Below are 25647 nucleotides of genomic sequence, written 5' to 3' on the forward strand. Positions count from 1 at the left end.
TTCCAAATGGGATTGTAGAAAGAAGGGTTTATTGCCATTTTATCCTTTGAAACTTTGTGGGGACTGGAGTAATGCTCAGCAGCTGAGATGGCTTTGCTGCTCTTCTGGAGGACCAGAGTTTGGGTCCTAGTGCCTGCATTGGGAGGCTCAGCTGAGGGCAACTCCAGCTGCAGGCTCTCCTGGTGTTCAGGGTCACCCATATGCATGTGCACATCAAATAGACACACACAAAAAAAATTTTAATATTTTTAAAAGTATTTTTTTCTTTATTACTTCAGATTTTCCTCCTTAACTTTGTCCTTTTGAATTTTCTGAATTTAGATCAACTTTTAAATAGTTTCTAAATGAGTGCTTCAGGAAGAAATACTCTCCTTTTTCTATTAGCAGAGGCACATCTTAGACTTATTGCAGGCTTCTTGTTATTTCCTGCAGTTTCATTTCATTACAATTTTTATATATCTGTAACTTATTTTACAGAGACTGCTAGAATATAGACAGCTGTGAATTGTCTAATGTAAACTAATGCATGAAGCCCTAGCTTCTATTCCCAGCATCACTTAAGTGTGTGCTGACATATCCCTGTCTCTAGCTCCAGTACCTGGGAGGTTGTGGCAGAAGGATCAGGAGTTGAAGGCCATTCTCAGCTACACACTGAGTTTAAAACCAGTCTGGTCTATGAGACTTTGATTTTCTTGCAGATTAGCACATTTTATGATACTCTATTTCATATACATCTGGTTTATTGTTTTTTTGTTTTTGTTTTTATTTATTTTTTTAATTGAAATAGTGTGATTGACTGGTCTGCATTTCCCTAGACCAGACTGGTCGCAAATCCATGGTGATGCTACTGCCTCAGTGTTCCAGCTATTTGGATTATAGAAGTGAACCACCATACCAGGCTCATATGTTTTATATTTAAAAAATATTTACTGTAATAAAAGAACCTTTTATCCCCAACAAAGTAAAACAAATGAGATTAATGTCCACATATTAATAGAATTTGTGCTTTGCAGGTTGTGAATGCCTTCTGCCAACAAACATCTCCTGAGATGAAGGGGAAAGTGCTTAGTCGGTTGAAGGACCTTGTGGAACTTCAGGAAATCCTAGAGAAGTATTTGGCAGGTCAGGAGGGTTGTACCAAAGTCCCAGGTGTCATTGATGAGTAGATGAACAGCTTACCTCTATATTTTCTTAAATATTTATTCATTTATGTAGTTTGGGGGTTTTTGTTTTTTAAGACAGTATTTCTGTGTAGCCTTGACTCTCCTAGAACTCAAATTGTAGACTGGACAGGCCTCTACCTCACAGAAATCTGCCTGTTTCTGCCTCCACAGCCAGCTAACCTTGGCTTTCTTAAATGTATTTCATGAACCAGCAGTAAAGATGAAGGTCTTTCCTTCCTTCTCACCATTAAGTTACTGGTTGATTTAAAGTGCTGGTCTATGGGGCTGGAGAGATGGCTCAGCAGCAGTTAAGAGCACTGACTGCCCTTCTAGAGAAGTTTGATTCAAAGTACCCACATGGCAGCTCACAACTGTAACTCCATTTCCACAGGATTCAACATCATTTTCTGACCTTTGTAGAGTGCAGATATACACATAGGCAAATATTCATACACATTACTAAAAAAAAATTTTTTTTTGGTGCTAGATTGAAGCTGAATGTAGTGTCACACGGTTTTGTTGTTGTTGTTTAGTTTTGTTTCTCTCTGTGTAACAGTCCTGACTGTCCTGGAACTGGTTTTGTAGACCAAGCTGGACTTGAACTCACAGAGATACCAAGTGCTGGGATTAAAGGCATGCAACACCACTGCCCAGCATGTCACACAGTTTTAATCTTAGCACTCCAGAGGCAGAAGCAGGCAGATCTCAATGAGTTCAATATTATTCAAAGCTACATAGTGAGACCCTATCTTAAAGACACACACATACCAAGAAAATGAAAAAATGCCAGCTTAATTCTCTAGGGAAAATCAGCCTTCCTTAGGCTCTCATCTTAAATAATGGTATATAAAACAAAAGTTTTGGACCATATGTTAATGTCTTTGGATTTTTAAGTGATTTAATTCTGGTTTCTTTTAGTTTGATTGGTTATTTCTTGTCCTTATTGAAAATTGTTTTGTACTAGTTCATCATAATGTTACTGTGATATAATATTCCTCCAAGCTCCATTTCACTGTGTCCAAACCACACCAGATGAATGGAGTAGTCTATGTTACAGGCATTCCCTGCTGTAGATGGTGATTTTGGAAACTTATTTCTAGGTATTTGGGTAATTGGAGCACTGCTGTTGGGCTCATTACTCCTGCTCTGTTTCAGTCACCCCAGACTACGTTCCACCTTTCGCAAATGTTGATGTGGATACTTTAGATGTGATACCTAGGAGCAGTTCTGCTGTCTCAACAAAAAACAGAAACAAAGGAAAGATGGGTAAGTATATTCCTATTTTGTCCCTCTCTGAGCCACATTGAATCATATGTATTGTGGCATTAGTATTTAAAAAGATCAAAGTGCCAATGGCACAGTTGGTTAATGAGTGTGCTTATACAGTAACTAGAAAAATGGTGCTATCAAACCTTTCTTTAGGAGGCGTGTAATATTGTATAGATTGAATCAGAAAATTTCCTCCTCCGTTCTTAGGGGTTCTGTTTGTGCTTTCTGACTACTTGAGTCATTTTTCTCTTTTTGAAATAAAGGGGGAAGGAAACAAAAAGCCGATAGCAGCAAAGCATCCTCTACTGAAACACTTCTAACAGAAGACACTTCAGAATGTGACACGGTGACATCTGGTAGAAGCCAAGTAGATAAGGTATTGGAATATGTAACAAAGGTCTGTGACTGCTCAGTGAGAATAAGGCTGGCCTTGTTTATATGCCTTGCAGGGAAGAAGTGGGGAGAGAGGCAAATGAAGTCTCCTGGGCCTTGACTAGCAGAGTTCATACTAGTCTCTAAATTCTTTTTTTGTTTTTGTTTTTTGTTTTTTGACACAGTTTCTCTGTATTGCTTTGGAGCCTGTCCTGAAACTAGCTCTGTAGACCAGGTTGGCCTCAAACTCACAGAGATCTGCCTGCCTCTGCCTCCCTGAGTGCTTAGTCTCTAAGCCCTCTATGCCCAGCTTAGTCTCTAAATTCTTGGTTGTTGTTTTCAACTATTTGAGGGTCATTCTAAGGCCATGTCTGTGAGAGATTGTCTTGATGATCGATGAGGCAGGGTCTTGTCCACTCTGTGTAGCACCATCCTTAGGTAGGTAGTAAGCCTGGGTTGTTTAAGAAAGCTAACTGAACAAGAACAGGAAGCAATCCAGAGAGCAAGCCAGCTTCCCTGTAGTACTTTGAATTCTGTTTTTATAGTAGTTATCACATTGTACCTTAGAATACTCGCACGATTTCCTGCTTTGGGCTTTTCAGACAGAGTCACACTAGGTAGCCTGGTCTGATCTTAAACTCATGATGCTTCTGCCTTGGTGTCCTGCATGTTGGGATTGCAATCATGTACTTCTGTGCCCAGCATGTCATTCTTTTATATATACTTCTTTGGCCTTTCTCCTTTTTTTTACCCCCTATCTTTTTTACCCCAGATCATAGACTTGGTGACCTGGATGTGTTGATACATGCCTATAATCTCAGCACTTGAGAGGCTGTGACAGGAAGATGATCATACATTTGAGGCCAGCTGAGCTACATGCAAACCCTTGTCTAAAAACAAAAAACAAAATATAGTAGCAAGATGGCTCAAACGGTAAAGGCAACTGCTGTCACATCTGATGACCTAAATTCAATCTCCAGAACTCACATGGTAGATGGAGAGAACCAATTTCCACGTATTGAACTTTGACCTCCACATGTGAGTGGCATGCACACAAACACAGAGAATAAATAAAATGTAATAAAATAATTAAAGTGGGGCTGGAGCTATGGCTCAGCAATTAAGAGCACTGGCTGCTCTTCCATAGGACCCAGCTCCAATACTCAGCACCCACGTGGCAGCTCATAACTGTCTGTAACTCCAGTTCCAGGGTACTGACACCATTTATACCAATGGACATAAAATAAAGTTAAATAAATTATTTTTAAAAAATTTAAAGCCACAAAAAGCATAATAAATGAATAAATAAACAGTGAATGGTTTTAAAATGCTCTATTAGAATGCTTAATATGGTTTGTGGTACTTAATGAGTAGTAGCCTCCTGTGGCATTCAAGAGCATCATGTATTTGAGAAGTAAGTTTTCTGGACATATGGATGTCAGTTTGTTTTATGGCTACCATTTGTTTGTTTAATTTATTATGTGTAACCCCTCTACTCTCCTAAAAGTCCAAGGTTAATGCTAACATCTATATTTAATTCATTAGGCAGTTTATACCAGGGCAAATGGCTTGCTCAAAGACAGACGATATGCACTTGAGCTAAGGTTTGTAACCAGATCATCCTAGCTTTTAAACTCACAGCATTCTAGCCAGGTGGTAGTGACTCATGCCTTTAATCCCAGCACTTGGGAGGCAGAGACAGGCAGATGTCAGAGAGTCTAGGGCTAGCCTGATCCACAAAGCAAATTCCAGGTTAGCTAAAACTATTATACAGAAAACCCTGACTTAAGAAAAAAGCTCACAGCTTTCTGTACCATTCCACATGGTTTGATTTGCCTAATAGTTCATCCTTAAGTAGAAACAACCAAAGATGTTGTTGACTTGTATTGTTACACTGTACCAAGTGCTGTGGCTTAGGGGATGCTTAGAGAATTTGGTGAAAGCAATGTGATGATGTAAGGAAATTATAACTTTTTACCAACCATGAATATGTATTGGACTTTAGCATGTTTTTAAAATTAAATTTGGGTGGCTAGGAAGATGATCACTCAGTGGTTAAGAGTACTTAGTGCTCTCCCAGACAGTTTTTAGCTCCTGCATTTGGTAACTCCAGCTTGGGTGGGATCCAATGCCTTTGCACTCACATGTATATAAACCTCCCACCCACACAATTTTAAAACAAAATTACAGTTATAGTATTTTGTTAAATTAGGTTAATATCTGAGACTTTAGTTCTTTTGTTTGCTCCACCTCCCTCCTCCCCACCCCCCCCCCAGGAGTCTGCAGGGAAGGAAGGAAAGACATTTGTGTCACTACAGAATTACCGTGCTTTTTTCCGAGAGTTGGACATTGAGGTCTTCTCTATTCTACATTCTGGACTTGTGACCAAGTTCATCTTAGATACTGAAATGCACACTGAGGTAAGTGGCAATGTAGGGTCCCAGAACTTAACCTTTTAGGAAGTTGCTTGAGTCTGTTCATATTTCAAGAACATATTTCATGGCACTCGGGAGGCAGAGGCAGGCAGATAGAAGACCAACCTGGGCTACACAGTGAGTTCAGGACAGCCAGGGTCCACATGGAGACACTCTACAAAACAACAAAAATGAAGTTGAAAGCTGGGCAGTGGCAGAGCACTTGCCTATCAGTGTGAGGCCCTCTGTGAGGGATGACAGAGAGGAGGCCGAAGGGGAAGACAGAAAGGGCAAGGTTGGATGTGACTTCAGAGGCCATAGTATGAATGCAGTGGTGAGTACTCGTCCTTGTCACCCTGCTTGCTCACAAGTCACAGGTTTCCTCAGTGTGTCAGGTTATTAAACACAGTACTGGTTATGTGATCCTTACTGGCAGGTTGGTCACTAGTTAGAATACTGAGTGTTTAGTAGTGGAGTACTGTTGGGGCTTAATGAAGTCAGTGTTGTTTCTCCATTTTCATAACATTGTTCAGCATCAAATAGATACTTCTAGAGATAATTTTTTATGTTGACTAGTAGTCAACCTAGACATACTGACAGTATAGTAGTATACACAGTATTCTGCTTGCCTTTAGTCAGTGAAGTGTATAGAGGATGTAGCCATGACTGTTCCATACTGTATTAATATCTAAACTTCAATAAAAGCGTTCTTCCTAATAAAGTTGAGATTAAAGATTATTTTCACAGAGAAGGTAACTTTTGATTTTCACTAGAGAATGGAATTTCTTTAGACTAAATAAAATGGTGTGGATTCTAACCTAATAACTATAAAAATGTAGGCACCTTCAGAAGGGAGTCAGTAATGTGTGTGTTCACGCGAATGTGCAAGCACACATTTTGTTTTGATTTTTAGGTTTTTCTTCATTAATCTGCTCATAGAAGATTCTCCATAAATGTGTTTTGAATGAACAATCTGGGTGGGACATTTCACCCATTCCGTCTCTTGCCATGTACTTACAGAATGATTCACCACAGTGAATAGTAGTGAGAAAGTGAAAGAAAATATGGCCACTGAGGAATCTGGGGAGCTGACTGGGTGGGTAAAGTACTTGCCACCTTTCACACAGGTCCTGGGGACCTGAACTGCCCTTGTGCTTGTGTGGCAGGTGCTTTGTCCACTGAGCCTTCTGTCTAGCCCTCTGTTTCCTTTTTTTTTTTTTTTTTTTTTTTTTTAAATAAAAAGTCAAATCCATTTCTCCACCTAGTGGGAGGGATGAACATGAAATACACCAAAAGTAATGTGAATTGGACATGACTGTAGTTAGTCTTCATCTTCTGTGTTATAGGCTACAGAAGTTGTACAGCTTGGGCCTGCTGAACTGCTTTTCCTGCTGGAAGATCTTTCCCAGAAGTTAGAGAATATACTGACTCCTTCTTTTGCCAAAAGACTCTGTTTCCTCAAGGTTAGTAGAGACACAAGGATAGGACTGGGCTTAGAAAACTTGGAAACAAGCAGATCCTAGTGGTAGTTATCCTGGCATTGTATTTAATTTCCTAGGTAACATGATGGCATTCCTGTTACCAGATTATGGTTACCTTGCCCTATACAGGCTGGGCTGTAGAGTAGCCTAACACACACAAACACCTAGACTGGATCCCTCACACCAAGTGTGTGTAGTATGTATTTTTGAAACAAAAAAAAAAAATCGAAGAGACTTCCTAGACATGGACTTTATTTTTGAATGTCCTAAATGCTTTGAACCCTGCTCTTCCTTAGGTCTCCCCTTCTGCAGTTCTGAGCCATTCCTCCAGCCCCATGTCGGTACTTTTTAATCAAACTCTGTTCTATCTCTACAAAAATCTTTCGCTACCATTTTTATTCCTTTGTTATTATAGTAAGCAAATAAATTACATCTTCTATCTAGTCCTGTCTGGAGTCACAACTTTGAACGCTTAATGATTATTTTTAAAGATTTTATCCAATTTTCCCCTTATAACTCTGAGGTTTATTGTAGAATAAAGGAAACCGGAATATTGGATTCTCACATCTTCATCAGAGATCTGTTCAGGACATTGTTCATTGCGTTGTTCAACTGCTAACCCCAATGTGTAACCATCTGGAGAACATTCACAACTACTTCCAGGTCAGAAGACTCTTATTATAAGACTAGAAACCATGTAAGTACAGGCAGGCAACCTACCATTTGTAGGCAGCTTAGGGAGAAGATGCCAGAGGGAGGTAAGAGGAAGAGAAGTTATACCTTCTGAGTTAGAGATCAGGAAAGCTGGCTGAGTCAGCAGTAGAAGTCTATGAACAGTTGCATAGTTGAGCATAGTCTTCAGAGAGGATGGGAGAATGTCCAGAGTAACAGAGCAAGTAGGCTTTGGAGCTCTTGACTGGGGTGGGGAAGAAGAAAAATTGCCAGGTGGTGTCGGCACAAACCTTTGATCCCAGCACTCGGGAGGCAGATGGATCTCCATGAGTTTGAGGCTAGCCTGGTCCACAGAGTGAGCTCCAGGACAAGCTCCAAAGCTACACAGAGAATTCCTGTCTCAAAAAAAAGAAAAAGAAAGGAAAAGAAAAATTAACAGCTTAGCTTTGTGGGTCTGTAAGTACTTGCCAAGAGTTCCTTTTTAACTGAGAAATGCTGAAGAGGAATGAACAATCACAGGAGGAATAGACTGATATCTCTGTTTTAGAGCTTAGGTGCTGAACATGTCAGTGTGGATGACAAGCCAAGAGTGAAAGCTCAGGAGCAGCACACCATGTCTTCATGCTACCAGAAGCTGCTGCAGATCTTTCATACCCTCTTTGCGTGGTGAGTGAGTGTAGGAAGTGTCATAGGGGGAAATGAGTGTGTACTTGCTTTCACTTGTGTTTCTTTCCTGAGAGAAAGGGAAGGAAACACGTATCCAGCCCTCCTTATTGTGGCACTTTGTTCTTTTCCATTTGAGCTTATAAAACCACTGAGTCTTAAGGAGCCAATGGTACTTAATGGTTCTATAAATTAGGAGGCAACTGATGAGCTGACATAATAAATCTGAACCTTTTTTTTTCCCCCCCCTCTGTATTGCTCTTGAGACTGTCCTGGAACTCATTCTGTAGACCAGGCTGGCCTCGAACTCATGGAGATCCACCTGCCTCTGCCTCCCGAATGCTGGGATTAAAAGCTTGTGCCACCGATGCCTGGACTAAATCTGGACCTCTTACTCCTGCTTCCGTAGCAAGCATTTTGTAATAACTAGGAAAGTCAGCATTGTGGTACATGTCTGTAATTTAGCTATGAGGAAGGCTGAAGCAGATGGATCACTATAGCTCATGTGGGGGTTTGAAACTAGACTGCATGACACAGAGACATATACCGTATCTAAAAATTTTAAATTTTATTACTTAGTAAAAAGAGAGACTGTTAGATGGGTGGTGGTGGCACACACCTTTAATACCAGCACTCAAGAGGCAGAGGCAGGCAGAGCTCTGTGTGTTTGAGGCCAACGTGGTGTACAAAAATGAGTTCTAGGACAGCTAGAGCTACACAGAGAAAACCCTGTCTTGGAATAAGAGAGAGAAAGAGAGAGGAGAGAGAGAGAGAGAGACTGTTAATTCGTTAAATTATTTGCAAGTAATTGTAAGTAAGTCAAATTGTGTGGTAAAGAGTGAACACACTGTAAACTGGATATTGGAATATTTGGGGGTACAATGGAAGCAGTGGCACTTGATGGCCTTCAACTTGCCCTGTAGCTGAGACTGGCCTTCAACTTCTGCTCATCCTTCCTCTGCCTCCTGAGTACTAGTGTTACAGGCCTGTGATGGAAGATGTCAATCTGTAAATATGTTTCTCGTATTGGTTAATGAATAAAGTACTGTTGACCAATAGGAAAGCAAGATAGGCCGGACTAGGAGACTAGGAGGAGAGAGGAAGTGGTAGGGAGGAGTTCCAAGATGGAGGACGTACAGGGTAGGACACCAGTCTCTCTCTCCGTCTTCCATCTTGAATCTACTCCCTACTACATCCTGAATCCTCCTTGTCTCCTAGTGCCACACCTGGTTTTTATGTGGCTTGGGGATGAAACCTAGGACTTTATGTATGATAGGCAAGCACTCTACCAACTGAGTTACATCCCCACCCTTGATCAGGCCTTTCTGTTTTATTTTTTACATTTAAAAATTATGTGTATATGTATTTATGCCCTCAAAGGCCAGAAGTGGGTGTGGGATCTCCTGGAACTGTAATTGCATGTAGTTGAGAGCAGCCTGATGTGGGTGCTGGGAACCAAACTCAGGCTGTCTACAAAGCATGTCTCCAGCCCCACCCCTCTTCTTTTTAAAACAAGGACAGAAATACATTATAACACAATGACCTTTACATTTAAGTGTATGTGTGCAATAATATGTCCTCCTTCCACTAACTGGGTCCAAGGGATCAAAGTCAGGTTGTGTCAGGCTTGGCATCAAGGGCCCTTACCTGCTGAGCATATGACTGGTCCCCAGGAGTTGATTTTCAGGGTGATAGAGAGTTGGACGCATAGCATGGGTGAAAGAAGTAAAGGAATGCCCCCTAAACATTTCTGTTCCTTAAGTCATGCCTTATTCCATATGCCCTTTTTGAACAGATTTTCTGGAGAATTTTACCCACGCTTAAATTTATGCTAAATGTTATCTTCCAAGCCATTGGCAAATTGTACCCGACTGCCTACTCAACACCTCCTTAGATGTGTCATTGACACCTCAGACTCATCACATCCAGATCAGAGCATAATATCACTGTTCCTCCAGATTTGCCTCACTTGGAAATGGCATCATCAATTTTTTGTGCCAAAACCCAGGAGTTATTCTTTTGCCTCCTACTTTCCTCTCCTTCCCACATGTAACCCTAAATTCTATTGATTGTGTCATCTGGATAGACGTCTTCTGCTTCCAGCCTTCCATCATATCTATTTTCACATTTGGCTTTTCTATCCTGCTCAGTCCATTTTCCACACAAGATCATAGCAGTCTTCCCAACACAAACCTACTGGGCTCTTGTCCCAGTTGTGAGCTCTGATGGCTCTTAGTTTCTCTGACTTTAACCCTTTGGTCTGGCTTTTTCCAACTCCTGTTGTCTGGCTTCTGCTCTTGCATCCATTGTCTCACATTCTGCCTGCAGGTAGACTGAGTTCATTCAGCACCCTACCTTGGCTTTCATCTGAAACTCTTCCTATATGCATCCTTCTACAGGATCCTTGGCTCTTCTTACCCAATTGCTTCCCTTGCCCTCAGCTTCCTTCTAACACTCTGGCATTCTCTTCTGGTAAAACGTCACACATTTTGCTAAGATTGCTTATTTATTTTTCTTCCCGTTAGACTCTAATATTATTCTCTACACGGGCAAATGTCAGTCATTTTTATAAGCTGAGTACTTAAAAAGCAATGCCTGATGAAAGATTTGCATTGATAGTTCATCAAAGAGATTTTTTTATGCTAAACACATAAAAGGAAGTGCATACACGCATGCATGAGCATGCACACAACATACACACACGGGAGCATGTGTATGAACACAAAATGTATGAAAGGAAAAGGAAATTTGCTAGAGAAGATATAGGGATCCAATTATGCAGATTCTTAAAATTTTTAACTTTTAAATTACTTTTTTTTTAGTGGTGTGTGTGTGTGTGTGTGTGTGTGTGTGTACAGACCTTTACATGTATAAAGTACCTTAGTGTCTGTCTGTGTACAATGAGCATGTAGGAGCCAAGGAAGTGTCCCATATGACCATGATCCACCCTGTGGTGCTGGAAATATAGCCCACATCTTCTGAAAGAATAGCTGGGCTCTTGACCACTGATCCAGCTCTACAGCTTTTAATTATCTTTTAGGAAAGCAATTTTGTCATCATAGTCATAATAACAATAAAAAATTATTAAATTTCTTTTGAGGAAAATCTTTTTGGCAGTAGTCTGCCTGATCGTTTGGGAAAGGAAAGATACAAACAAAAAATATCAACACTGTTGTATGTTCTGCAGATGTAATGATAAGGGCCTGACCTGGAGATCCAGTCTTGGTTAGGAAGGAAAGGGCAGCAGTAAGATAATTCTGAGATAGAATCCTCAAGACTTGGCTTATTAACTCCAAGAGCAGATACAGCATTTCTTTCTTGAATCCTATGAGACTGGACACTGACTTAGTAATTTGACAAAGTCAGCCCTGCATTTTAGAAAACACTGAGATGCACAGACTAAAGAAAGGCCTGTAGCCCTTGGATCCATAAGAAAGTGCAATTTGGGGTGAACTTCAACTCCTACATTGTTCTTTGTTTTTGTTTTTTGTTGTTGTTTTTTTTTTTTTTTTTTTTTTTTTTTTGGTATGGTAGTTTTTTTTTTTTTCATTTGTTTGTTGTTTGTTTGTTTGAGAAAGGGTTTCTCTATGTAGTTCTGGCTGTCCTGGAACTCTCTGTCGACAAAGTTGGCCTCAAACTCAGAGCTTTGCCTGCCTCATCCTCTTGAGTGCTGGGACTAAAGGTGCATACCACTACTACCTGGCTTAAGCTTCTTTTTGTTGTTGTTTTGAGACAGAATCTTACTAAATAGCTCAGACCAGCCTGGAACTCACACTAGGTAGTGGCTAGCTACATGTAGTCCTCCTGCCCTAGTCTTCCAAGTGCGGACACTGCTGGCATGGGCAAGCACATCTACCTTTGCTTCAGCTTCTAGTCTGATGCTTAGATCTATGACTGAATTTCATGCTTCAGAACTTGAGATTCCATTTTCAAACTGTCGAATAACTGGCCTAGGGAAAGGGCCAGGACTCTCAGGTGCTGTCCAATTAATCTTCTTGAGACAAGCTGAACCACTTTTCTGATTTGGCTTTAGGAAAGGATTTGCTCACCATTCAAACCGTCACCTCCTGCGCTCAGCTCTGGAGGTCCTCACAAGCCGCCTAAAGCAGACGGAGCAGGAGCAGCCCTTGGAGGAGCTGATCAGGTGGGTCAGATGGGCATTCTAGTTTATTGGCAGAACTTGCTTTGGAAAACACTCGCTCTTAATTTTGAACAAAATCTATATTTTTCTGTCACTTTCCCTTAACATATGTGTTTTTTCATGTTTTAAAGTTCTGTTTTGTTGTTGGTTTTTTGAGACTGAGTCTCATTATATAACTCTGTTGGCCTGGAACTCTTGATGTACACTGGACTGTCCTCAAACTCACAGAGATCCACCTGCCTCTGCCTCCTGAATGCTGGAATTAATGCCATGCAATACCACACCAAGCCCTATTTTACTTATTTGTTTGTTGTGTGTGTGTCTTCTGTAAGAGCAGTAAGTCGTCTTAACTGCTTAACCATCTCTCCAGCCCCTCAATTCTGGATTAGTTAAGGATCTACTCTGTCTTCTAGCATTATTGGGTATGTAGGGAGCAACAAGGTGATATTAATTGCCAGTCCTGTCCTGTCCCGTCCTGTCATCCCCCATCTCATTTTTGTGAATTCAAGGCCAACCTAATCTTCATGAGCTCTTCCTCACCTCCATAACATCCTAATAATTGAGGACTGTGAGATGCCTTGGTAGTTAAGAGTACTTGCTGCTCTTACAAAGTACCAGAGTTCAAATTCCAGAACCCACATCTGACAGATTACCATCTGTAACTTCAGCTCCAAGGTATCCAATATATTCTGGCCTCAGAGCACCTGTACTCATATGCATATACCCACACACAGATATTCACATATACACATATAATTAAAAAATAATAAATTTCTTTAATGAAAAATTCCAAAATAGCAAATAATTTATTCAGGGTTTCATGTGGTACCCTGATGCTTGGGCTTTCTCCGTGTATGTGACCCTCTTAAGCCAGAATTTTGTCTGTGTAGCTTTTTCTGTCCAGCTTTCTCTGTAAAAGATACTTTTCTGTTAAGATTCTTGACTGAAACTTAGTACTATGCTAGCTATGATGCCATGTCTTTAATCACAGCACCCAAGAGGCAGAGGCAGGTTGATCTCTGTGAGTTTGAGGTCAGCTTGGTCTACAAAGTGAGTTCAAGGCCTGTGAGACCCTATCTTTAAGAAAAAAATAAAAAGAAGAAGGTACTAAAGCACCTGAAAGTAAGGTGAATTGTTTGTAGTCATTTACATTTTTATGTGTGTGTATATGTGGGCCGAGAACAGTTTATAAGAGTTGGCTTTCTCCTACCGTTTAGTTTCCTGGCATTGAACTCAGGTTAGCAGGCTTATCAGCAGGCCTTACCTGGTGAGCCGTATTGCTACCCCTGCAAACTATGTGGAGAAGACTTGGGAGACTTGTGCTAATGTAAGGACATTTTGCATGCATTTTGATGCTTTGTCTGTTCTTTTGTTTCTTGCTTCAATACAGCCAGAGCTTCAGTTACTTGCAAAATTTCCACCACTGCATCCCCAATTTCCAGTGTGGTCTTTATCTCCTCCGACTTCTGATGACCCTTCTGGAGAAATCTGCTGTGTCTGCCCAGAAGAAAGAAAAACTTGGTGATGGGCCCAGATCCCTTTTTTTGGGGAGGGGGGATATGAATAGGATTAATATCTTACAGTTGTAAATATGGTGTTTCCTAGAACTTTGAGCGTTTTTACTTGTAAATCCCACAAAATCATGGGTGTGCTCTCTTGCTTCACCTGAGACCATTTTCTCAGAAAGGACTAATCACTGCTTAGTGTACAGTTTTCTTCTTTTTAAAAAATATTTATTCATTTTGTTTTTATATTATGTGTACGAGTGTTTCACCTGCATGTATGTCGCATGTATTGGAGACCAGAAGTGGGCATTGGTTCCCCTGTAGTTGGAGTTACAGACAGTTGTGAGCTGCCTAGTGGGTGCTGTAAAACCTTCCCAGGTCTTCTGGAAGACAGTCAGTGCTCTTAACCACTGAGACATCTCTCCACCCCAAGTTCTCCTTTTTGTACTAGAAATTAAACACAGTGCTAAGCTACTGAGCTCCACCTGCCATCCTTGATAATTTACTATCTAATTTTGTCTGTCTTTAGACATTTGTGTGTATATTTTGTTGTTTGTTTTTTCAAGGCAGGGTTTCTCTGAGTAACTCTGGCTGTCCTGGAACTCACTATGTAGACCAGGCTGGTCTCAAACTCAGAGCTCTGCCTGCCTCTGCCTCCTGAGTGCTGGGATTAAAGGTGTGTGCCACCACTGGCCTCCTGACCTTTTTTAAGGCTTGTGTTCACTGTGGCATTTTCATACTTTTATATCATTACTGACCTTTCTCCTCTTTCCCTCTATTTCCCTCTACCCTTTCCCTATCTCTGAGGAGCCCTTACTTGTAGTCAAGTTGGCTTTGAACTCCAGATCCTCCTGCCTTGGCCTCCCTAGTTCTAGTAGGTGTATGTCACCATGCCACCCTAGGGGCTAGAAAACGTGGAACCTTCTCTTTAAGTATCTTTTATCATAGCCCTTGGAATACAAATCACTAATTATTTTTCCCGATTTTGGCACAATAGAAAGCAAGATTAAAATGTGAATTTTCCTGTTTTAATAGAGTAGGGTTTGATCTAAAAGAGATGGCCACATTTTTTGTGCTTTTGGACAAGGTAATTAAGTGTAATACACTTAGTCTTAGACAAATGATTTTGTTTATGGCAGTTGGGTTAATGGAACAGTAGCAAAGTAGTTTTTTTAAACAATTGCTTACTAGTCCACACCCTGTGCTATCTACCTATAATTCCACTACTCAGAAGGCTGAAGGAAAATTGTTTCAGACTAGTGTAGGATACACAATGAGACTCTTATTTTTATTTTTTTTAAGAAAGGAGCTCTTGAAGCTTGGGCTGGCTCAGACTTGCTATGATCATCCTAAAGATGACCTTAAACTCCTGATCCTCCCAGCTCAAGTGCTGGTATCACAGGCATATGCTACCATGACTGCTTTTCTGTGGTGCTGAAAACAGAACCTTGAGCTTTGTGCACACTAGACAAGCCCTTAAACAACCAAGTTACCCACACAAGACACCTGCCCTAAAAACAAAATTGCCTGTTAGACCAGCTTAAATTTAAAGTAATAATCTGGGGCTGAGATAGCTCCACAGTTAAGAATGTTTACTTCTGTCAACAAGGATCTCAATTCAATTCTCAACATCCACTTCAGGCAGCTCACTGCCTTCAGAGATCCAGTGCCCTCTTCTGGCCTCTGCAAGTACCTGCACTCAGATGCACATACCCACACATAGGTAAATGCACATACACAAAATTCCTTTTTAAAATCTTTAAAACACACTTTAAATTTTAAAAAAATAGTCCTTTTTAATCAACAATCTTCCTTCATGTCTGAAAGTTGAGAGTGTGCTTATCTGATCATTAAACACTACACATGCTGACATGTCATACTATATCCTATTAATTCATATAATTATGTCAGTGAATTTGGAGGAAATGGTTGGCAGTGTCTTCTCTTTAGCCCCAATAGTTTTCCCACAAGTGCTGGGATTGTAGGTGTGATCAATTACACCCAGCTAGCAATTGTGTTTCTAAATGTAGTTTTTAAAAGAGTGCTGTCAGGCTGGAGGGTTGGCTTAGTGGTTAAGAGCATTTGTTTTTTGTCTTTTTTTCCAACAGCCTCTCTGGCTAAACAACTGCTCTGTCGTGCATGGCCTCATGGGGAAAAAGAGAAGAACACCAATTTTAACGACCACCTACATGATTTGCTTTGGTAAGATGTTTACTTTCTTCTGGGGAACCAGATTGCATTTTTCCATTTTGCTGTTATTGGGATCTCTCACCTGGTGAGGGACTGAGTCACGGCCTCTGTTAGGAGAACTGGAGAGTAAATGATGGTTTAAAATGAACATAGTTTGGAGTTTGGATCATAAAATGCTTTCCTTCTGCTGGCTATGTCAGCTAATTTGTTACTGACCATCATTACAGTTGTGCCCTTCCTTGTAATAGTCCAAGATATATCCATTACTTCCAGGGTATCTACGCATAGTCCTTTCTTTATTTATTTGTCTATAATTATTTATTTTGGCTTGTTGAGGTGAACTCACTGTGTAGTTGAGGATAACCTTGAACTTCTGTTCCTTCTGCCTATATCTCCTGAGTGCTGTGGTTACAGATGTGCACCATCCATCTGTCTCTTTGTGTTTCCATTTTGTTAATTTATTATATGGGTGTTGTGCCTGCATGTCTGTGCACCATATATGTGCACTGGCCTCAGAGGCCAGGGAAGGGCATCATATTCTCTGGAACAGGAGCTTCAGATGTTTGTAAGCCAGTAAGTGCTGAGAATTGAACCTGAGTCCTATGGAAGAACAACCAGTGTTCTTAACTGCTGAGTCATCTCTCCAGCCCTTAACTGTGCTTCTGATTGAAATTTTATTCATTCTTAGTTCTAGACAAGCATTTAGAATCCTTTGTTGTTGGTTTTTGTTTTTGTTTTGAGACAGGGTTTTTCTTTGTAGCAGCCTGGTATACAAAGTGAGTTTCAGGACAAGACAACCAGGGCTGTTACATAGAAACACCCTGTCTCAAAACAAAACCGGGGCTCTGCTGGGATTAAAGACTTGCACTGCCACCTCTGCTGCCACCACCTAGCTAGAATCTGTTATTATTAAAAGTGAATGTCATGCAGGGAAATGGTGGCGCACACCTTTCATCCCAGTACTCAGGTGGCAGAGGCAGGTGGATCTTTGAGTTTGAGGCCAGTCTGGTCTACAGAGTGAGTTCCAGTACAGCCAGGGCTACACAGAGAAACTGTATCATGAAAAACAAAGTGAATGTCAGTAGTACAGGCAGAGCTATATGGAGAGAGGAACCATTTCTCCAAAAAAAGTGAATGTCAGAAATTATTTGAAAACTTAATACATGGTAGTATCTCATGAAAAACATTTTTGGCTTTAGTAAAGTTTATTATTAGGGCTGGAGAGGTATCTCAGTAGTTAAAAGCGCTGACTGATCTTCCAGAGGACCTGGGTCTAATTCACAACATATACATAGAATTCACAACTGCCTATGACTCCAATTCTAGGGCATCTGGCACCCTCATACACACATACACGCAGGCAAAACACCAATGCACATAAAATAAAAATAAGCCTTTAAAAAAAGTTTATTATTGTTGTTGGTGATGTGTATGTACTAGTGCTCATGTTCTAATATACCGAACAGTACTGTACCTGAGTTCCTATAGCACATCTTGAATTTCCTTTTCTCTTTCTGCGTGTGTGTGCGTGAGGGAGAGACAGAGACAGACTGGGAAGTTGCCCTTGAACTCATTCTGTATCCCAAGCTGGCCTTGAACTTGGGATCCTCTTGTTTCTAGCCACCCAAGTGATTGAGAGTGCAGGCCTGTACCATCACGCTTGATTCCATGACTTGAACTTCTATAACTTTGTCTCGGATTTGTTGGAATCTGAGCACTCACCATCTGATCTGGTTCTAATAGGCTATTTCTTTCCTTCCTTCATGGGTTTCTAGAGTACTTGCTTTTTCTTTCCTTCATGGGTTTCCATAGAGTACTTGCAGATACTGAATATAATTGCAGCTGATTACTGTGCTAGTCTGCTTTCTGCCACTCACAAGATTCCCAAGAAAATGAGGTTCAAAGAGGGAGATTTGTTTGGGTTCCTGGTCATTGGCTTTCATTGTCTGTACACCTGGTGGAGAGAGGCAGGACCCAGGGAGGGGTCTCACATGGTGGCCAGGACACCTGGTAGATAGGAATTCTGTAATGTGTGTCCCTGCTCTTCTGACACTTTAAAGCATTTACCTGGAGCACACAGACAATGTTCTGAAGGCCATAGAGGAGATCTCTGGTGTTGGTGTCCCAGAACTGATCAATGCTCCGAAAGATGCATCTTCTTCTACATTCCCTACGTTGACCAGGTAAGGGAGTTCTTGATCCACTGTCCTCCATCTAATTCTCATCTATAGGGTAAACACTCCTTTGGAAGCAAAAGTCTTCCTGTGGATTCTTTCCAAGAGCCCTCCATCCAGGTGTATGCATTACTTTCCCATCACTCTGATAAAATATCTGACAGAAGGAATCTGAGAGGGGAAGAACTTATTTTAGGTCACAGTTTCAGTGCATCGAGGCAGCTAAGTATGGTATCAGGATCTGCTTCAACATCAGTGGCAAGAGTGTGAGGATGCAGCTTGTTCACATGACTCAAACAGGCCAGAATCAGGATCAGATGATACTTAAAGCTTGCCTACTCCACCAGCTAGGCCTACTTCCCAAGGGCTCTCTATACATCCTTCAAAATAGCACCATAAGCTGGCTAGTGACCATGCTGGAATCATGAGCCTGTGGAGGTGTTTCAGGTTTAAACCACTCACAGATGTGTAAAAGGATTTCATGGAGGAGTTTAGTATCACTACTTCCAGTTTTCACAGATAAAAAACTACTATTGTGTTTTTATCCTTTAACTTATGGCTTATGCTAAGGTTATAGTCACTGATAGTATATACTTAGCATGTGGGAGGCCTGGGCTCAGCTCCCAACACACCAAAAAATAAGACTAACTTAAGATCAGCTTTCTAATACTTTAACTACCTTGAAAAATAGTTGATTATTGTACCTGATGGTTTTGTGTCTTATAGTATCAATAGTTGCCTTTTACTTGTATAGTTGTTCCAGTTTATCAAACATCTTTATTTTATGTGTTCTTAATTCCTGTGGGGTAGAAGTATCTTTACCACTATTTTGTTATTGTTGTTGTTGGTGGTGGTGGTGTTTTGTTGTTGTTGTTGTTTGTTTGTTTTTCGAGACAGGGTTTCTCTGTGTAGCCTATCCTGGAACTAGCTCTGTAGAACAGGATGGCCTCAAACTCACAGAGATCTGCCTGCCTCTGCCTCACAAGTGCTGGGATCAAAGTCGTGCACCATCTCTGCTTGACCTATTACCACTGTTTTACTCTTGAGGAAAATGGAGGTTAGAAAGAATTTCTCCTGGCTTTTTGGAGCCCGTTACCTATGGTGGGATACCTTGCCCATCCTGATTTGGGAGGAGGGGCTTGGGTCTGCCTCAACTTAGTATCTCAGACTTTGGTGACTCCCTAAGGGAGGCCTTATCCTCTCTGAGGAGTAGATGGGAGTGGGAAGGTAGGAGGGAGAAGGGGAGAGAAGGGGGAACTGGGGTTGGAATGTAAAAATAATAAAAAGTAAAAAGTTTTAAAAAATAATTTCTCCTGCTTACAATCAGTGAAGGGAACACAGAACCATGGCTTACACTTGGCTTCCCTTGCCATAGCACTACTGCTGCATCCTGTATCATGGTATCAACTTTCCATGCTAACTCAATTGTCTCATAGGCCATTTGCTTTGGCTTGGGCTTTCGATGTGTGCTCTCGCTCACTCTGTTTCTCTCTCAAGCCTCAAACTCCATGTGTAGCTAAGGATGACCTTAAACTTCCAGTTCTCTTGCCTTCACTTCCTCCTTATTGCTTGGTTTACAGGCTTGCACCACTGTGTCCTCCTCATGTATGCTGAACCTAGTGCATGGTAGGGTAGACAGGAACTCTTATTTATTGACCTGTATCCCAGTCCCTGGGCCCATGTTTAATGTTTTTCCATTCCCCTCTTTCAGGGGACCTTAGTGAAAAAACGTTCAGAGACAGAGGTGTAAATAATTGTTGCCCTCCTGGCTTCTACAGGGAACTTCCTAGAAGCTTTTGTAAACAGTGCATCATGTGGGTATTCATACCTTTCCCCTCCTTGTAGGCACACCTTTGTCATTTTCTTCCGTGTGATGATGGCTGAACTCGAGAAGACAGTGAAAAGTCTTCAGGCTGGCACAGCAGCAGATTCACAGCAGGTGGTTCAGGCATTCCCCTCAAAAAGAAATGGCCTTTGATTACATGGGCAGTTATCTCTTGGGTATAGAGTTTCTCCTAAGCTGTTTCCTTTATTACCAAGATCTAGGAGTTCTTTCAAAAAGCTTCTGGTTTGATTTCTTTTCCTTCCAGTTGGAGGTGAGACTTGAGCTCTGTTTCCCCTTGCTTCTGCCAAGTTTCCCACTTCCCACCTGGCTTAAAGAACAGCACGCCTGTTTGAGATGCTATGGGTCTTGGCAGCCTCCCAGTCAGAGATGAGGTAGACAAGAGAACCAGAAGCCAGCAAAAGCTGATTTTCTGTGAGGTGCTCTGATGCCATCACAGTGTATGTGAGCCTGCTGATGAGTACACTGTTGCCACATCTCTTCAGAAGGGATAATGGACAAACTGTATTAGTGGAAGGATAATAGAAGTATTTGGCTGTGACTCAGAGGCCTGTGTTTGGCTGTTCCCAGGTTCATGAAGAGAAGCTGCTGTATTGGAACATGGCTGTTCGAGACTTCAGTATCCTCATCAATCTGATGAAAGTATGGGGGCCCTGACCTGCCTCCCCAACCAACCCTGACCTGACAGGAGGGCTCTGCTTTCCACAATCACCTATTTGGCTGTTTTCCTCACCAATATTTACTACCTGTCATTGCCCCATTTTCTCCCATCTTGCCTTGAATCCTCTGATTTGGGTACACTTCCAGCTCTGATTGCCATTATTGTCCTTCAAGCAGTTTCCTCTACTGTTGAATTATGTGCAGGCTTAAATGTCATGTCCTCTCCTCTCCATCTCATGGAGTCTTAAGATTTCAGATCAAAGTGCCAGCCTTGTAGTAATGCTATCTTCTCAACACCCCCAGTTTGAATCAATTTCTTGATCTCCTTTGCTCCTTCCTTGCTTTTCTTAAACTTAAGTTATGAGAGTTTCTTTATTCTGTTACTGGTTTTCTGTTACACTTTAACATGCCTTCTTCACTTTAGAATTCCCTATGTCACTTACAACTATGCTGTACTCAGCAGGGGAAAGCTGGAATACGCAAAGGAGCTGACCTCAGTTTTGGTTTCTTGTCTTTCTCCTGCTTAGGTATTTGACAGTTACCCTGTTCTGCATGTGTGTTTAAAGGTAAGAGATTTCCTAGGCTTTGTTCAATGTATTTTCTTCCTATGGGTTATTTAAGAGGGACCTCAGCTGAATAGAATTGCTTCATACCTCTTTTATATGCCAGATTCTTTACAGTGTAGGAGGTTAGCAGATTGGGGGATTAATTTGATGGAAGTGGGCCATGTGTTCCCTTGGTCCTCTCAAAATTTCTGCTTTTGACAATGAGTTATCCTCAGCGGGATGGAGTTCAGCTGCTGCTCTGTGTTCTCAGAGCTGGGTACAAGAGTCTACCTAATTTTGGAAATTCTTTATATCACAGTTCTATTTACTTTCCCCCTTTAGTGAAATTAACTGTTTGGACCACTCTCAATTTATTTTTAATGTACACAAGTTAGTGGCCTGTGCTGCCTCATCTGGGTGTTTTTCAAGTAAAAGTCCTCCGACACTGTCTCTCTCTCTCCAGTATGGACGTCACTTTGTGGAAGCATTTCTGAAACAGTGTATGCCACTTCTCGACTTCAGCTTCAGAAAACATCGGGTAAGAGCTGAGAGCAGAGTCAGTTGCCAGGGGTCTCTGGGTATTTGAGTTGGGGCTGGGAGTACAGTAGTCTGTTGCCTACACTCTGAGCAACAATTTAAGTGACATCATGCTAGCTATAGCCAGAAGCACCCAGGTGAGCTGAGCCTCTCAAATTACTCTGACCCACTACGCTTCTCCCCAATCTTTGGGAGTTTTTTCTTTAACTTGTGCTTCTTTAACCAGGCCCTCCCTGTGGTAGTGTCTCTGCAAATACTTTAGAAGACACTTGGGCTCTAAAACAGGCTTGATAGACTTTTAAAGCCAATTGTCACTCAGGGCTCAGTATTCCTGAGGGCCAGACTCAGATGATCATTAACAAAGGCTGGCACCTACAGAGTTCATCCTCTTGCAGCCCTTGCTGCAAGAACATCTTGCATCTGAAATATTAGAATGTTATACCAGAACATTTATAAATTTTGTTATTAGGAAGATGTTCTGAGCTTGCTGGAAACCCTTCAACTGAACACAAGGCTACTTCATCACCTTTGTGGACATTCTAAGGTAAGAGAGGAGCATATGAAACATAACCAGTTATGGTCTGAAACTCAGTCTTCCTGCTGAGATTATAAACATGGGCAACCAGACCTAGTTTTCAACCCTGTGTCCAAACACGGTTTAGAGTTAGCAAATCTTTTGTTGCTGGATGAGCCTTGCAGTTGTCTAAAGGAGAGGTTTTGTATTTGGATCAAATTCTATGGCTGTTCCCTATAGAAATGCTCCCAAGGGCCCCAAGTGTAGTTGTGCACATGTATAATCCCAACACTTAGAGGCTGGCTGGCCTAGGCTACATGGAAAACATTGTCTCAGAAAAAAACAACCAGAGTCCACTTCTTGGTGCAAGGTATTTTATTAGTAATGGATGAGGGAGGTTCAGCCCATTAAGGGTGGGGCCATCCCTGGGCTGATGGTCATGGGTTCTATAAGAAAGCATTTCTGTACAAGAAATAATGAAACACGATGATAGAGCCAGATGATTTCTTTCTCCAGATTCACCAGGACACAAGACTCACCAAACATGTGCCTTTACTTAAAAAGTCACTGGAGCTGTTAGTTTGCAGAGTCAAAGCCATGCTTGTCCTCAACAATTGTAGAGAGGCTTTCTGGTTGGGTACTCTGAAAAACCGAGACTTACAGGTAAGCCTGAAGTTTAGACCATCAATTATGAGCTTCTATGCCCATTCTTTGTGAGAGCGTCAGAAATATAAAATATAAAAGAGGTTACCCAGGCCCTGTTCTAATGAGACTGCTTTTAGCCAGGCAGAAGTAAAAGGTTTGCCCAGCTACAAAGTGAGTTTAAGACAACCAGCCTTCGCAATTAACAAAGCTTTCAACAAAATTAAAAGTAAATAGAGGGCTGGCAATATAGCTCAGAGATAGAGTACTTATCTAGCTAGTATATATAAGGAGCTAGTTGCAATCCCCATTAGTGGGGAGCAGAGACTACCGTTAACATTTCTGTGGTTGTTTAAGATTATAAGACTAGAGAGACAGTTCCTTAGATTCTGCTTAGGTGTTTATGGTTCATGTGTGCCGCTTATAAACCTTGAGATATTGAGACATACCTTTTGGCAGATACTGATCTCATTATGTGGCCCACACTAGCCACAAATTTTGATTCTCTTCTAAGTTCTGAGACAATTTTAGATCCCTATTTGGCAATAACTAAGAGTCACCACTATAAAATCTCATGTAAAATCTAGTGTAACACTAGAATATAAAAAAATGGACCTTGTGGCTAGGCGGTGGTGGTGCAGCCTTTAATCCCAGCACTTGGGAAGTAGAGGCAGGAGGATCTCTGTGAGTTCGAGGCCAGCCTGGTCTACAAAGCTGCACAGAGAACCCCTGTCTCAAGGGGAATAAAAAAATGGACCTAGTGTAAAATTTTGTGTTAGTCCTACAGGCATCTCAGAAATCTGGAATTGAATAGTATTTCCCTAAATGATAGATCAGAGGTTGGTATGTTTTTGTTTTCATAATATTTAACTTAAAAAAAAATTATTATAGACATAGTATTCTGCCTACATGTTTGCCTGCTGGCCAGAAGAGGGCACCAGATCTCAGAGGTGGTTGTGAGCCACCATGTATGTGGGTGCTGGGAGTTGAACTCAAGACTTCTGGAAGAGCAGCCAGTGCTCTTAACCTCTGAATCATCTCTCCAGCTTGATTGATATATTTTGAATGGCTAGAATATTTCTTCTCTAATACTTAGAAACTTGGCCTTCCTTAAAACCATAAATGTGCTCATTATGACCCCTGTTTCTTCTGCTGTTTTCTACATTCAGGGTGAAGAAATTGTTTCCCAGTGTCCTTCTTCCCCAGAGAGCACTTCAGAGGACAGTGATGGTGTCACGGCATCCCACGTCTCCAGAGACAGAGCAATAGAGGTATCTGCACAGGCTGGTCTGGTATTGGTAGAACATTTTATTAAGTATTCTTTGTTAGCACAAAGTACAGGATTTGTCTGTATATGTCTATTGTTAAATACTGCTGTGACCAGTTTCATTCCCTACCAAAAAAACTTATATGAATTCTTTGGTAACCATAAAATACAATTACATCATCTGAGGCTCATTCAGGAGTGTTGAAAATTAGCAACTTAAGGGGAATTATAGCTCAGTGATAGTACATGTACTGATCATGTACACATTTGTGCATTCAGTCTCCTGTACCAAAATAAAGGGGAGTTTTTTTTCTTCCATTATATAGTGTTCTATTTTCCATGATCTTGTATGGGAAAGAGTTCTAGAAGGGAAAAATGAATAAAACCATTTCAACTTGGTTTGGCAGTACTGGGGCTGGAACTATGCAAATCAGGCTAGCTTTGAATTCACAGAGATATGCCTACCTGTGCTTCCCAAGTGCTAATATTAAAGGCATGCACCACCATGCCTGGCAGTTCAGCTTTATTTTAAATGTGTATGTGTACTTTTTGTGCATGCTTTTCTTTGTATCCTATATGTGTGGTGCCTGTGGGTGCCAGAAGGGGCTGTTGACAGGTGGGGAGAGACTGGCTAGAGTTGTGAGCCACCATGTAGGTGCTGGGAGTTGAACCTGGGTCCTCTGGAAGAGCACTGATCCATCTCTCCAGCCCCTCACCTTGTTTTAACATACAGAATTGAAACATGAAAGCAGAAGCCTAGAGTCACGATGACACTACAGAGGAATAAAATATTACTCAATTTCTGTGGACAGATGCTTTTGTGGATTTAATATAAGCTAAATAAAAATGTGTGCATCAAGTTTTGTTCAGTTGAGTTCTGGATGCCAGGCAGTTTAGCTAGAAGCTATGCACAGACAGATTGTCCATTTTGAAGTCTCTAGGTTCTGTGTTAGTCCTCATAATAGACCTCTTCTGAGGTAATCAGTATGCTATGCTTCTAATACAAAACCGTGTCCTACTAGAGGAGCAAACCAGTGTCATGCTAGACTCCTGCTGAATATGCCAGTACTTTAATAACCATTGCTTTGTACACACAATACATAAACATATTTGTTTGTTTCTTCCTTTTGTTTGTGTATTCTGTGTCTTTCTATGTAGTACAGGCTGTCTTTGGACTCACAGCCCTCCTGCTTTAGTCTCCTGAATCTTGGGACTGCAGAGTTGTACCATACTAAGCCTTGCTCTATATTGAATTGATAATATGACTTTGTTTCTATGTTTTATGCCTGAAGAACAGCTAGAAAGCTCTGGTTTATTTGATTCAGTTGTAAATATCAAAATTACCTCTCAGGCTGGGCGGTGTGGTTCATGCCTTTTCATAGCACTAGGGAGGCAGAGACAGTCTGTGAGTTCAAGGCCAACCTGGTCTACATAGCTACATAGCACATTTTGAGCCAGATAGGACTACACACAGTGAGACCTTATTTAAAAAAAAAAAAAAAAAAAAAAAAACCTTTCCCTATGGTCTTGGCTTATAGTTCATAAAAGAATTATAGGGAAGCCAAGCACATGCCTAGCCCCAGCACTTGGGAGGC

General features: G+C 41.2%; 1 protein-coding gene across 2 annotated transcripts in view; it reads left to right on the top strand.

Annotated features, from left to right (window-relative positions):
* Positions 1-25647, top strand: part of Fancd2 (FA complementation group D2) — a 63248-nt gene that overhangs the window by 36497 nt on the left and 1104 nt on the right. For both annotated transcript variants that reach the window (XM_051203687.1, XM_051203686.1), the window contains 18 exons: positions 1014-1122; positions 2319-2429; positions 2696-2808; positions 5081-5224; positions 6565-6681; positions 7234-7362; positions 7919-8037; positions 12068-12178; positions 13566-13696; positions 15789-15882; positions 17931-18053; positions 19890-19983; positions 20458-20529; positions 21075-21113; positions 21556-21630; positions 22099-22173; positions 22660-22806; positions 23955-24056. In XM_051203687.1, the coding sequence (XP_051059644.1) occupies positions 1014-1122; positions 2319-2429; positions 2696-2808; positions 5081-5224; positions 6565-6681; positions 7234-7362; positions 7919-8037; positions 12068-12178; positions 13566-13696; positions 15789-15882; positions 17931-18053; positions 19890-19983; positions 20458-20529; positions 21075-21113; positions 21556-21630; positions 22099-22173; positions 22660-22806; positions 23955-24056 (1905 nt within the window). The remainder of the gene's footprint in view (positions 1-1013; positions 1123-2318; positions 2430-2695; positions 2809-5080; positions 5225-6564; positions 6682-7233; positions 7363-7918; positions 8038-12067; positions 12179-13565; positions 13697-15788; positions 15883-17930; positions 18054-19889; positions 19984-20457; positions 20530-21074; positions 21114-21555; positions 21631-22098; positions 22174-22659; positions 22807-23954; positions 24057-25647) is intronic.

The sequence above is a fragment of the Phodopus roborovskii genome, unplaced genomic scaffold (genome assembly GCF_943737965.1).
Source record: "Phodopus roborovskii unplaced genomic scaffold, PHOROB, whole genome shotgun sequence".
In the NCBI taxonomy this organism is placed as follows: Eukaryota; Metazoa; Chordata; class Mammalia; order Rodentia; family Cricetidae; genus Phodopus; species Phodopus roborovskii.